General features: G+C 43.6%; 1 protein-coding gene across 5 annotated transcripts in view; it reads left to right on the plus strand.

Moving 5' to 3' along the window:
• The window catches only part of MYO19 (myosin XIX), a 554640-nt gene that overhangs the window by 388476 nt on the left and 150323 nt on the right, over positions 1-15841 (plus strand). For all 5 annotated transcript variants that reach the window (XM_077295453.1, XM_077295452.1, XM_077295451.1 and 2 more), the window contains one exon: positions 1787-1860. In XM_077295453.1, coding sequence (XP_077151568.1) covers positions 1787-1860 — 74 coding nt within the window. The remainder of the gene's footprint in view (positions 1-1786; positions 1861-15841) is intronic.

Consider the following 15841-nt stretch of genomic DNA (forward strand, 5'->3'; position numbering starts at 1 on the left):
GCAGCAGCTTACATGTCCAGCAAATGCAGATGAAGTAAACACGAGCAGCAGATGAAGGAGGATTACTGTAAACTTGTGTATGCAGCAGGAACTCGGAGCAGAGTAGCAGGATCACCACACAGGAGCAGGCGTATAGCCAGGGAGTAATCAGAGGTCAGGAGCTGGATGCAAGGCAGAATACTCTAGCACATACTGAAGGCTGGAGTGGAGTTTTATAGCAGGAAGACACAGTGCACATGAGACCAAAGACGCCATCTTGGAAAAGGGCAGTAATGCACAAAAGGTAAAAAATGTTCAGAGTCCTGACATTCATTGAGCCCACCCGGATAAACTGTCTCTAACCAGAAGATCCATCTACTTTCTCTTTGCAAGATTTTCCTATCCCAGTGTACTTGACGGATAGAGGGGGCAACCCGCTCTTTTGTCTTTAAAGAGATATTCCCCATGTCCCCACCATGTTGTGCATTGAATTGTCGGGCAAGTGGTATATCTCTCTTATTCCTGATATCTCCTAAGTGTTCTCCAATACAAACTCTCAATTGTCTTTTTGTCTTTCCGACGTTTTGGGGAGAAATAGGGGTACATAAGTAGACTACTCTGGAGGTTTTGCAATTTACAAATTCTGTTTTTATATGTTCTATTTGTTACTACGCTAGTAAACGTATTGGGTGTAACATGGTGGCAAAAGCTACAATAGCCACATCTAAACCTGCCCACCGACATATTCTCCAACCATGTTTCTTCTTTTTTGGGGGGGGGAGTGAATGCACAAGACGATCTTTTATGGCTTTGCCTCTTCTATATGTCACGGATGGACCCGATGATATCCGTTTTGAGATATTGGAGTCGGTTTTAAGAATGGCCCAGTGTCTCCTGAGGATATTCATGATCTTGGGTTGTTGGTCGTCTTAAGTACCTATCAATCTGGTTAGAATATCTGTATCAGATTCTACTTTAGGGGTCAGTAATGGTGTTCTGTTATTGCCCAATGCATTATGGTAAGCTGTATCAATTTTAGGTTTGGGATATCCACGATCTCTGAATCTATTTTTATGGTCCTGTGCCTTGTTGCAAAAATTCGCCATCGTAGAGCAGTCACAAAAACTGCCCCTTAGGTATTCCTCGCTTTTTGGGGGTGGGGTGATAACTTTCCCACCTGAGTTATAAGTTATTATTCAGGAGGTGGTGTTTGGCGGTGTGGGGTCTTCACCGACATTTTGTGAAAGCCCGGAGACCCTGCGCTTCCCATGCTTTACAGTGCATGCGCAATTGAGATCTCGGGAGGCGAGACCTCAGGGTTGTTTTTTCTTTCTGTTCTCTTTCTCCAGCATAGAGGCCCGCAAAGAGAACATTTAGTGCGCACTATCTGGTACCCCATAAAACATGTGAATGGAGCAGGAATCGTAGCGCTCGTTCAGACCACAGTGTACGCATTCTAACTGTGGTTTTCATGAAGGTTGATGCGGTTTTTACATGTCCCAGTTTTTGTTCCTAGTTACGGTTTATATTGCCCAAAGCAAGTCTCTGGAATCCTGAAAAACTCAGGCAGCCTTTCTGGTGCCAAAAACTGCTGATGGTAGAAGCTGACTAATTACTGATTAAAATATGATCCAAAACGGTAATGTCCATTTTTTTTGCATGAGTGAAAATATCACTGTTGTCTGAATGAACCCTTATAGACCTGCTGAGCGTTGGGGATCCGTGGATTTTATTCATCATAATTACAATGGCCTTGTAAATATAAATGTTATTGAAAACAGATATTGGTCTTGTTTTCTTTTCCCAGATTGTTTGACTGGCTGGTGAGTGCAATAAATCAAAGCATATGTTCTGAATCTGGAAGATGGAAACATTTTATAGGTAAAGTAAATGTATTCAAAAACATTCTTAAACCAGATTAGATTTACCTGTTATTAGTCTAACGCCTCATTCATGCGTCAGTTTTTCTAGTTCGAGTTCTATGTTTTAACGGATAGCACTCTTACCTATGATAGTCTATGGCAGGAGTGGGCAATTAATTTTCCCAAGGGGCCACATGGGAGATTGTGACTGTTTTGAAGGGCCGAACCAATAGGATGAAATTAATTCTGCTCAATATTAATAACATTAATGACATAATTAATTTTATTAATATAAAATAAATATTAATGTCCGTCCACTTAGTGCAACAGCTCTCCACGGTGTGATCACTCCTTTTTAGATGCAGAATAACAAGCAGATCTAATTTGATGCAGGTGTTAGTTTTTGGAATTGAAATTTAGAGGGTGATTCCATAATTTTTCCCTCATAATTGAGTGAGTCCATAATTTTTTCCCTCTGCTTTTTCTAAAAAAGTAACAAATACTGACAACATTTTTTGTTCTTGATTTCTTTTAGTGTCTATTAAAGCCAGAAAGTTGTCATTTGAAATTACTGTAGTTTTGTGCCATGTCTGTGATCTGCATATTTTATTTAAAAAAAATAAACAACTGAATGAACATCCTCCATGGCCGGTGATTACATAATTTTTGCCAGGGGTTGTACACTAGAGAAGCTGAGGCCAAAAATATAAATGCTCTCTTCTCCAAACAACCATCCAAGGTGTTCTCCTAACTACAGATCAACAGCACAAATTCAGCAACTCCATCAATAGCAGAGACTGAACAATACTGGAGGAACATATTGGAGAAGGAAAAAACACACAACACCAGGGTAATGTGGCTGCAAGATCTGCGAATGAAACACAGCAACCACCTAGAGCAAGAACCAGTCACTATTACAGAAGCATTTTATGGAAAAACACCGTGTGCAGTACTATCAAGTGGTGCAGAGACTAGGTACCCAAATCCTTCTATGAACAGTAAAGAAAGTCTCGCACTCAACTTAAATATTCTTGCAGATTTATTAGTACTGGAGTAGCACTGGAAACGTTTCAGCCTTAATTAGGCTTTCATCAGTCACGTGTTATGTCTTTCGAAGTATATCGACAACAGTTAGCACTAGAACGCAGTTCGTGCGTGTGACAGTGAATGGCCGTCTTGTGGAAGCATAGGATGACTATGAAGCTGGTAATGCTATCACTTAATTAATAATGTCAAGGGTTTAGAGGTGATGGCCTCCAAGGGCGGCTAGGCATGTGATCTGGCGGCTGGAGGGAACCGCTCCAGAGAGGATCATACACCACAGCGGTTCCCTCCAGCCGCCAGATCACATGCCTAGCCGCCCTTGGAGGCCATCACCTCTAAACCCTTTACATTATTAATTAAGTGATAGCATTACCAGCTTCATAGTCATCCTATGCTTCCACAAGACGGCCATTCACTGTCACACGCACGAACTGCGTTCTAGTGCTAACTGTTGTCGATATACTTCGAAAGACATAACACGTGACTGATGAAAGCCTAATTAAGGCTGAAACGTTTCCAGTGCTACTCCAGTACTAATAAATCTGCAAGAATATTTAAGTTGAGTGCGAGACTTTCTTTACTATTACAGAAGCAGACATCCAAAAGCGGGTCAAGAACATGAAGAGCTGGACTTCACCTGGCCCAGACATGATCCAAGCCTACTGGCTAAAGAAATTAACAGTGGTACATGAACGCATGGCAAAGCAGATGAACCAACTGCTAGAAGAGGCCACCACCAGCTTGGCTAACACAAGGAAGAACAGTGCTGATCATGAAGGATCCTCACAAAGGAACAGTTCCATCCAACTACCACCCAATAACCTGCCTTACAACAACATGGAACCTCCTGTCAGGCATCATAGCTACCAAGCTACAGAACCATATGAACCAGTACATGAATCCAGCTCAGAAAGGCATTGGGGCCGACACCAGAGGCTCTAAGCACCAGTTCCTAGTAGATAGGGCAGTCATTCAAGACACAAGATCCAGACAGACCAATCTCAGCAGAGCCTGGATTGACTACAGGAAAGGCTATAACTCAATGCCACACACATTGATCTGTGAATGTTTGGCTCTCTACAATGTCAACAATATATTAAGAACCTTCCTCAGAAACTCAATGGGGCAATGGAGAACAACATTGTAAGTCAACTCAAGACAACTAGCACAAGTGACCATCAAATGCGGCATATACCTAGGTGATGCACTGTCCCCATTGCTGTTCTGCTTAGGCTTGAACCCACTCAGTCAGATAATTACTGGCTATGGATACAAGTTCAAGAATGGAAGCACCATCAGCCAGCTCCTCTACATGGATGACATCAAGCTATATGCGAAAAATGAACGAGACATCAATTCACTGATCCACCTGACAAGGATTTACAGTGAAGACATTGGGATGTCCTTCGGACTGGAGAAGTGCGGCCGGTTGGTAATAAAGAGAGGGAAAGTAGTCAAGGAGTTGAATTACCAGCAGGGCACATAACAGATGTACAAACATGCTGCAACTACCTCGGCATCCCACAGGGATACGGTAACCTTGATGAGGAGGCAGCAACATCCTGATAGCATCAAAGGGTAAGACTAGTTCTGAAGAGTCAGCTCAATGGGACGAATAAAATCCGTGCCATCAATACATATGCCCTGCCAGTTATCCGATACCCTGCTGGCATAATGTGTTGGCCAAAAGAAGAGATGGAAGCTGCTGATGTGAAGACTCGAAAGCTCCTCACAATGCATGGAGGTCTCCACCCTAAGTCTAACACCCAAAGATTGTATACCAACAGAAAGGAGGGTGGGCGAGGTTTGATAAGCATCCAAGCCACCATCACGGATGAAACAAGGAGTACCCAGGAATACAACAGAAAAATGTCACCAAAAGATGAGATGCTGAGAGAAAGCCTAAGGCAGCAACAACAACAGAACTGGAAGGACGAACAGGAACATGAAGCGCCATGGCAAGACAAGCTGCTGCATGGGATGTACCATCGGCAGATAATGGAGGTGGCTGACATGGAGAAATCCTACCAGTGGCTGGAGAAAGCTGGACTCAGCGACAACACAGAGGCACTAATCATAGCGGCGCAAAAGCAAGCACTAAGTACCAGATCCATAGAAGCAGGAATCTACCACACAAGACAAGACCCAAGGTGCAGACTGACTATGCATAGAAACCTCAGAAACCGTCCAACACATAGTGGCAGGTGCAAAATGCAAGCAGGAACAGCGTATACCGAACGCCACAACCAAGTAGCGGGAATTGTATACAGGAACATCTGCACAGCATATGGGCTAAGTCCCCCTAAATCCAAGTGGAAGAACCCAGAAAAAGTGGTGGAGAATGAAAGGGCTAAAATCCTGTGGAACTTCAAAATCCAGACGGATAAGCAGGTGTTGCTAACCAACCAGACATTGTAATAGTAGACAAGGATCAGAAGACAGCAATGATCATAGATGTGGCAGTGCCAAGTGACAGCAACATCAGAAAGGAGGAATATGAGAAGCTGGAGAAATACCAGGGCCTCAAAGGATAACTGGAAAAGATGTGCAAGGTAAAGGCAACAGTGATTCCAGTGGTGATAGGAGCACTTGGAGCAGTGGCCACTAAGTTGGAAGAATGGCTACAACAGATCCCAGTAGCATCATCTGAGCTCTCTGTCCAGAAAAGCGCAATGCTGGGAACAACTATGATCCTGCGCAGAACCCTCAAACTTCCAGGCCTCTGGTAGAGGACCCAAGAATGAGGAAGGACAATAAAGACCACCCCCATTGGGGAAGAGGAGGAAGTATGTATATATATATATATATATATATATATATATATATATATATACGGTTGTGGCCAAAAGTATTGACACCCCAGCAATTCTGTCAGATAATACTCAGTTTCTTCCTGAAAATGATTGCAAACACAAATTCTTTGGTATTATTATCATCATTTAATTTGTCTTAAATGAAAAAACACAAAAAGAATTGTCCTAAAGCCAAATTGGATATAATTCCACACCAAACATCAAAAAGGGGGTGGACAAAAGTATTGTCACTGTTCGAAAAATCATGTGATGCTTCTCTAATTTGTGTAATTAACAGCACCTGTAACTTACCTGTGGCACCTAACAGGTGTTGGCAATAACTAAATCACACTTGCAGCCAGTTGACATGGATTAAAGTTGACTCAACCTCTGTCCTGTGTCCTTATGTGTACCACATTGAGAATGGAGAAAAGAAAGAAGACCAAAGAACTGTCTGAGCACTTGAGAAACCAAATTGAGAGGAAGCATGAGCAATCTGAAGGCTACAAGTCCATCTCCAAAGACCTGAATGTTCCTGTGTCTACCGTACGCAGTGTCATCAAGAAGTTTAAAGCCCATGACACTGTGGCTCACATCCCTAGATGTGGACGGAAAATAAAAATTGACGAGATTTCAACGCAAGATTGTGCGGATGTTGGATAAAGAACCTCGACTAACATCCAAACGAGTTCAAGCTGCCCTGCAGTCCGAGGGTATAACAGTGTCAACCCGTACTATCCGTCGGCGTCTGAATGAAAAGGGACTGTATGGTAGGAGACCCAGGAAAACCCCACTTCTTACCCCGAGACATAAAAAAGCCAGGCTGGAGTTTGCCAAAACTTACCTGAAAAAGCCTAAAATGTTTTGGAAGAATGTTCTCTGGTCAGATGAGACAAAAGTAGAGCTTTTTGGGCAAAGGCATCAACATAGAGTTTACAGGAGAAAAAAAGAGGCATTCAAAGAAAAGAACACGGTCCCTACAGTCAAACATGGTGGAGGTTCCCTGATGTTTTGGGGTTGCTTTGCTGCCTCTGGCACTGGACTTCTTGACTGTGTGCATGGCATTATGAAGTCTGAAGACTACCAACAAATTTTGGAGCATAATGTAGGGCCCAGTGTGAGAAAGCTGGGTCTCCCTCAGAGGTCACATGGGTCTTCCAGCAGGACAATGACCCAAAACACACTTCAAAAAGCACTAGAAAATGGTTTAAGAGAAAGCACTGGAGACTTCTAAGGTGGCCAGCAATGAGTCCAGACCTGAATCCCATAGATCACCTGTGGAGAGATCTAAAAATGGCAGTTTGGAGAAGGCACCCTTCAAATATCAGGGACCTGGAGCAGTTTGCCAAAGAAGAATGGTCTAAAATTCCAGCAGAGCATTGTAAGAAACTCACTGATGGTTAGCGGAAGCGGTTGGTCGCAGTTATTTTGGCTAAAGGTTGTGCAACCAAGTATTAGGCTGAGGGTGCCAATACTTTTGCCTGGCCCATTTTTGGAGTTTTGTGTGAAATTATCAATGTTTTGCTTTTTGCTTCATTCTCTTTTGTGTTTTTTCATTTAAGACAAATTAAATGAAGATAATAATACCAAAGAATTTGTGTTTGCAATCATTTTCAGGAAGAAACTGAGTATTATCTGACAGAATTGCAGAGGTGTCAATTCTTTTGGGCCACATCTGTATGTGTGTGTGTGTATATGTATGTATGTATATATATATATATATATATATATATATATATATACATATACATATATATATATATATATATATATATATATATATATATATATATATAATATATCAATTAGAAAGAGGAAGCCATGGCTTGAGAAAGGCTCAGAGCCGAAACATCGTATGGAGATGTGGGTCTGAAATAAACGTCACAGCTTTTTTCACCTTTGCAAGTATTGGAGTGCTGCCTTCCTCTTTCTAATTGCTATGGTATTTGGGTGGATGAGTGGACCGTCCTGCCTGGGAGGCTTGGCACCCATCGGTGAGCTTGTGCTGTTTTCATTTTTTGTATCTATCTATCTATCTATATATATCTATATATATCTATATATATCTATATATATATGTGTGTGTGTGTATATATATATATAGTATATACCAAAAGTTTGGACACACCTTCTCATTTAAAGATATCTCTGTATTTTCATGGTTATGAAAATTGTACATTCACACTGGAGGCACCAACACTATGAATTATCATATGTGGAATTATATACTTAACAAAAAAGTGTGAAACAACTGAAATTATGTCTTATATTCTAGGTTCTTCAAAGTAGCCACCTTTTGCTTTGATGACTGCTTTGCACACTCTTTGCATTCTCTTGATGAGCTTCAAGAGGTAGTCACCGGGAATGGTCTTCCAACAATCTTGAAGGAGTTCCCAGAGATGCTTAGCACTTGTTGGCCCTTTTGACTTCACTCTGCGCTCAAGCTCACCCCAAACCATCTCGATTGGGTTCATGTCTGGTGATTGTGGAGGCCAGGTCATCTGGCGTAGCACCCCATCACTCTCTCTTTTGGTCAAATAGCCCTTACACAGCCTAGAGGTTTGTTTGGGGTTATTGTCCTGTTGGAAAATAAATGATGGTCCAACTAATCTCAAACCGGATGGAATAGCATGCCGCTGCAAGATGCTGTGGTAGCTATGCTGGTTCAGTATGCCTTCAGTTTTGAATAAATCCCCAACAGTGACACCAGCAAAGCACCCCCTCACCATCACACCTCCTCCTCCATGCTTCACGGTGGGAACCAGGCATGTAGAGTCCATCAGTTCACCTTTTCTGCGTCGCACAAAGACACGGTGGTTGGAACCAAAGATCTCAAATTTGGAGTCATCAGACCAAAGCACTGATTTCCCCTGGTCTAATGTCCATTCCTTGTGTTCTTTAGCCCAAACATGTCTCTTCTGCTTGTTGCCTGTCCTTAGCAGTGGTTTCCTAGCAGCTATTTTACCATGAAGGCTTGCTGCACAAAGTCTTCTCTTAACAGTTGTTGTAGAGATGTGTCTGCTGCTGGAACTCTGTGTGGCATTGACCTGGTCTCTAATCTGAGCTGCTGTTAACCTGCAATTTCTGAGGCCGGCGACTCGGATAAATTTATCCTCAGGAGCAGAGGTGACTCTTGGTCTTCCTTTCCTGGGGCGGTCCTCATGTGAGCCAGTTTCTTTGTAGCGCTTGATGGTTTTTGCCACTGCACTTGGAAACACTTTCAAAGTTTTCCCAATTTTTCGGACTGACTGACCTTCATTTCTTAAAGTAATGATGGCCACTCATTTTTCTTTACTTAGCTGCTTTTTTCTTGCCATAATACAAATTCTAACAGTCTATTCAATAGGACTATCAGCTGTGTATCCACCAGACTTCTGCACAACACAACTGATGGTCCCAACCCCATTTATAAGGGAAGAAATCCCACTTATTAAACCTGACAGGGCACACCTTTGAAGTGAAAACCATTCCCGGTGACTACCTCTTGAAGCTCATCAAGAGAATGCCAAGAGTGTGCAAAGCTGTTGCAGCGCCCCAGAGTCCTGGTTGCTGCAGTAATATTATTCTTCCAGAAGGGGGAGTGATATTACGTCTGAAGGTAATAAAGGAGTTCATCTTTCCAGGTATCACAGCATCACAACACACTTCACACTCTAGACCACCAGGGGGAGCCATGCTCCTATCTAGTAGGGTACTCCTCACGGAAGGGTAAAACTGGTGGGTTGGATAGGCAGTTAGTGAGAAGCTGACTGGGCTCGGCCCAGGCAACACCTGTCAGGCAGACAGGGGGAAAGGAGGAACATCTGAGCTGCAGACAGAGGGTCCCTGTCAGGGGTGGGATCCTGGCAGAGGCCTAGCACGAGACAGAAAGATACGGAGCTGCGCCTGCCCCACGTGCAGCAGCATCCTAAGAAAGGACACGAAGAGAATTGTATTGTAGAGAGTGAGAAACGAAGTCACAGCACAAGGAGCAAACACCGGGAGGAGTTCTGCCCTGTAAAGGCTCCTTCCGAGGCTCGTAGCCTGTGGCCGGAACACCGAGGGAGTAATTGACTCTACGCATTACTTCACAGACCGGCAGGACAGTCAATTCCAAGTTGGCTACCCGACCTTAATACCTATGAAGACACAGTGGCAAATTGTGGGGGTCGGGGCGTCTCTAGGGTCCCTATAAACAAGCCTCAGGCCATCAGTCAAACAGGTTTGTCCTATCCATATCATCTGGTGGACAGAGAGAGAAAGACATCTAGAACATCCATGAAAGTTGTGAGGACTATCCCGTGGTGCTCAGCAGGAAAGTACTACAACACACAGGTGCTAGTAGGAAGGCTACTGATTTCCACCTGGATAAGGGAACTCTGGATTTGCCTTCGGACCGGCCGGACTCTGCCTACCCTGTGGTCTGCACCCTGGACTGTGGATGATGAAGCTTTCAGTAAAAGGTAAAGAGACTGCAACCTTGTGTCCTCGTTATTTACTGCGCCCTCCATCATTTACCATCACTACCTACACTAAAGGGAAGCCCTGGGGAAACACTTCACCTGTGGGAAGGTATACCATCTTGCTGCCATAACATCACCCCAGCGGACCCCTAAGCAGCGTCGGTCACCCTGACCGAGTACCACAGGTGGGGTCACGAACCTTATACAAACTACACCTTTAATTGGACGCCCCTCAAAGGGCCACGGACCAGGTCGGGCCACCGTGACATCCCCCGAACCGTAGGACCCGGTACCGAGTACCCCATTGCCCTTACGTGGGAGCGATCCACTGTCATCAAAGCAAAAGGTGGCCACTTTGAAGAACCTAGAATCTATATATATGAGGCATCGTGATTACTCGCTAATCCCGCCCCCTCACATTAGCTCCGCCCACCACACCTCACCACACGCAATCCCGCCCCCCACCACATTACCACACACAATCCCGCCCCCCACCCCATTACCACACACAATCCTGCCCCCACCACATTACCACACAATCCCGCCCCCACCACATTACCCCACACAATTCCGCCCCCCTACCACATTACCACACACAATCCCGCCCCCCACCACATTACTACACATAATCCCTCCCCCCCACCATATTACCACACATGATCCCGCCCCCCTACCATATTACCACACACAATCCCGCCCCCCACCACATTACTACACATAATCCCTCCCCCCACCATATTACCACACACAATCCCGCCCCCCTCCACATTACCACACACAATCCTGCCCCCACCACATTACCACACATAATCCCGCCCCCCCACCATATTACCACACATAATCCCGCCCCCCCACCATATTACCACACATAATCCCGCCCCCCCACATTACCACACGAGGCTCCGTCCCCACACATTACCACACGAGGCTCCGTCCCCCCACATTACCACACGAGGCTCCGTCCCCCCACATTACCACACGAGGCTCCGTACTCACACATTACCATTCGAGTCTCCGTCCTCACACATTACCACACGAGGCTCTGTCCCCACACATTACCACACGAGGCTCTGTCCCCACACATTACCATACGAGGCTCCGTCCCTCCACGTTAGCACACGAGGCTCCATCCCCACACATTGCCACACGAGGCTCCGTCCTCACACATTACCACACGAATCCAGTTTGCTTTTGATTTTACACTGTGAATAAAATGTATTAGTATTATTCTGATTTTTAGTTATTATTATTGTTATTAACTTCATTTGAAGTTAATTTACCACCTGCGTAAGCGCTATTGAATGTTGTCATTATTTACTTTAGTTTAATCACTAGCAACGTTAATTAGATAGCAATGAGCGTGCCGAGCACTAGCTGGCTGGAAACAGCTAGTGTAAGGCATATTTTCAGTTGTTTCACACTTTTTTGTTAAGTATATCATTCCACATGTGTTAATTCATAATTCATAGTTTTGATGCCTTCAGTGTGAATGTACAATTTTCATAGTCATGAAAACACAGAAAAATATTTAAATGAGAAGGTGTGTCCAAACTTTTGGTCTGTACTGTATATATACTGTGTGTGTGTGTGTGTGTATATGTATATGTATATATATATATATATATATATATACTTTTTGTTTCTCCAGCGATCAGTCCAATGGTAGAGTAAAATATACCTTTTATTTTTCCATTAAAAAGTTCCAGATTTCTTCAGTTACAAAATTGCATACATTCAATCCCTTATGGACGACATGTTTCGACACCACATGTGTCTTCCTCCAGGTCCCTGTGGTGTCGAAACATGTCGTCCATAAGGGATTGAATGTATGCAATATTGTAACTGAAGAAATCTGGAACTTTTTAATGGATAAATATAAGGTATATTTTACTCTACCATTGGACTGATCGCTGGAGAAACAAAAAGTTTTTTCTTTACATGTGTGGATTTGTCCCAATCCAGTTTTGTATTCCGGTTTCTTCAAAGTGGTAAGCTGGCTTTGCCAAAAACTTTTTTTATATATAAAGCTGTGTGTGTGTGTGTGTGTGTGTGTGTGTGTGTGTGTGTGTGTGTGTGTGTGTGTGTGTGTGTGTGTGTGTGTGTGTGTGTGTGTGTGTGTGTATGTCCGGGATTGGCATCTGAACCGTCGCAGCTACAGCCACAAAATTTTGCACAGTCACACGTCTGGACCCCGAGAGCGTCATAGGCTATGTTGTGAGGTGAAATTTTAACCCCGCGCTTTCCAATTCACCAAACAATTTTGCCCCTATCTACATAATGGGGAAAAAGTGAAAGGAAAAGTGTTGGAGGCGTCGCAGCTACAGGCACAAAATTTTGCACAGTCACACGTCTGGACCCCGAGAGCGTCAAAGCTATGTTGTGAGGTGAAATTTTAACCCTGCGTTTTCCAATTCACCAAACAATTTTGCCCCTATCTACATAATGGGGAAAAAATGAAAGGAAAAGTGTTGGAGGCAAATTAACAGCTGCCAGATGTGAACAAGGGGGACTTAAAGAATGAGAGCGATGGCGCCAAAGAGTATATACTGTACAGTTGCTAAGGTGGGGCCCCAACATGGGATAATCACCACACCACCACGGGGATATGAACACACACACAAAATGCGCCACACACTACCACGTGCTCGAACACATATACCACCCTCAGCGCACATTTCACCACACATACACCAACCTCGCCACATAAAAGTCAAAACACAAAAGTCGCCGCTCAAAACTCGCCACGCGCAAAACTCTCCACATGCAAAACTCGCCACACGTGCAAAACTCACCTCATGGAAAACTCGCCACACGCAAAACTTGCACACGCGGAAAAATTGCCACATGCACAAAAGTTGCAACACATGCAAAAGTTGCCTCACACAAAACTTGCACATACTCAAAACGCACCACACATAAAACTCGCCACGCGCAAAACTCGCCATGCGCAAAACTTGCTGTACACAACTTGCTACACTAACCTGTCACATGCAACTCGACACACAAAAAGTTGCTACACGCATGTCGCCACACAAAACTCATCTCACAAAAGTCGCTACATGCATGTCGCCACACGCAACTCAACACACACAACTTGACACACGAAACTCGCTCTAAAACACACACAAGTCTGGTATTATCCTTCAAAAATAAAAATCTGTTTAATTAGCAGACAAACTACAAGAGCAACAAATGTACCATATAGGAATCCGGCAGCTGTCAGTCACATGACCTGTCTATTATGTGTATGTGTGAGCTAATATATACTGCCAGGGGGTGGGCTTACTGTTGGCTGGGGATTTATCAGGCTGCCAATTTAGCTTACAAATACTGAGGTAAAAATACTGACCAAATAACATGTTAACGAGGTCTAATACAGGAGGAGATGACATACAGATATATACTATATACAGGAGGAGATGACACACAGGTATAAACTATTTACAGGGGAGATGACACACAGGTATATACTATATACAGGAGCAGATTACCTACAGGTATATAGTATATACAGGAGGAGATGACATACAGGTATATGCTATGTATAGGAGGAGATGACATACAGGTATATACTATATACAGGAGGAGATGACACACAGGTATATACTATATACAGGAGGAGATTACATACAGGTATATACTATATATAGGAGGAGATGACATACAGGTATATACTATATACAGGGGACATGACACACAGCAGGTATATACTATATACAGGGGAGATGACATACAGGTATATACTATATACAGGAGATGACATACAGGTGTATACTATATATAAGGGAGATGACAAACATGTATATACTGAGGTGAAAATGAGAGGTGTGAGGTGAAAATGAAAAGGTGTGAGTGCAAAATGAGAGGAGTGAGGGAAAATAGTGGAGTGATCGGAAAATGACAGATGTGAGGTCGAAATGACAAGTGTCGGGGGAATGAGAGGAGTGAGGGGGAAAATAAGAGGAGTGAGGGGGAAAATGAGAGGTGTGAGGGAGAAAATGAGAGATGTGATGGGGAAAATGAGAGGCGTGATGGGGAAAATGAGAGGCGTGATGGGGAAAATGAGAGGCGTGATGGGAAAATAAGAGAAGTGAGGTGCTATAACTAACCACAGATATTTACTATGCCCAGGCAACGCCGGGCTCTTCAGCTAGTATATATCTATCTATCTATCTATATATATATCTATCTATACATATATATATATATATATATATATATATATATATATATATATATACATATACATACTGTATATACAATATACAGTGGGGCAAAAAAGTATTTAGTCAGTCAGCAATAGTGCAAGTTCCACCACTTAAAAAGATGAGAGGCGTCTGTAATTTACATCATAGGTAGACCTCAACTATGGGAGACAAACTGAGACAAAAAAATCCAGAAAATCACATTGTCTGTTTTGTTATCATTTTATTTGCATATTATGGTGGAAAATAAGTATTTGGTCAGAAACAAAATTTCATCTCAATACTTTGTAATATATCCTTTGTTGGCAATGACAGAGGTCAAACGTTTTCTGTAAGTCTTCACAAGGTTGCCACACACTGTTGTTGGTATGTTGGCCCATTCCACCATGCAGATCTCCTCTAGAGCAGTGATGTTTTTGGCTTTTCGCTTGGCAACACGGACTTTCAACTCCCTCCAAAGGTTTTCTATAGGGTTGAGATCTGGAGACTGGCTAGGCCACTCCAGGACCTTGAAATGCTTCTTACGAAGCCACTCCTTCGTTGCCCTGGCGGTGTGCTTTGGATCATTGTCATGTTGAAAGACCCAGCCACGTTTCATCTTCAATGCCCTTGCTGATGGAAGGAGGTTTGCACTCAAAATCTCACGATACATGGCCCCATTCATTCTTTCATGTACCCGGATCAGTCGTCCTGGCCCCTTTGCAGAGAAACAGCCCCAAAGCATGATGTTTCCACCACCATGCTTTACAGTAGGTATGGTGTTTGATGGATGCAACTCAGTATTCTTTTTCCTCCAAACACGACAAGTTGTGTTTCTACCAAACAGTTCCAGTTTGGTTTCATCAGACCATAGGACATTCTCCCAAAACTCCTCTGGATCATCCAAAGGCTCTCTAGCAAACTTCAGACGGGCCCGGACATGTACTGGCTTAAGCAGTGGGACACGTCTGGCACTGCAGGATCTGAGTCCATGGTGGCGTAGTGTGTTACTTATGGTAGGCCTTGTTACATTGGTCCCAGCTCTCTGCAGTTCATTCACTAGGTCCCCCCGCGTGGTTCTGGGATTTTTGCTCACCGTTCTTGTGATCATTCTGACCCCACGGGGTGGGATTTTGCGTGGAGCCCCAGATCGAGGGAGATTATCAGTGGTCTTGAATGTCTTCCATTTTCTAATTATTGCTCCCACTGTTGATTTCTTCACTCCAACCTGGTTGGCTATTGCAGATTCAGTCTTCCCAGCCTGGTGCAGGGATACAATTTTGTTTCTGGTGTCCTTTGACAGCTCTTTGGTCTTCACCATAGTGGAGTTTGGAGTCAGACTGTTTGAGGGTGTGCACAGGTGGCTTTTTATACAGATAACAAGTTTAAACAGGTGCCACTACTACAGGTAATGAGTGGAGGAAAGAGGAGACTCTTATAGAAGAAGTTACAGGTCTGTGAGAGCCAGAAATCTTGATTGTTTGTTTCTGACCAAATACTTATTTTCCACCATAATATGCAAATAAAATGATAACAAA

Source organism: Ranitomeya variabilis, chromosome 3, assembly GCF_051348905.1.
Source record: "Ranitomeya variabilis isolate aRanVar5 chromosome 3, aRanVar5.hap1, whole genome shotgun sequence".
NCBI classification, from domain to species: Eukaryota; Metazoa; Chordata; class Amphibia; order Anura; family Dendrobatidae; genus Ranitomeya; species Ranitomeya variabilis.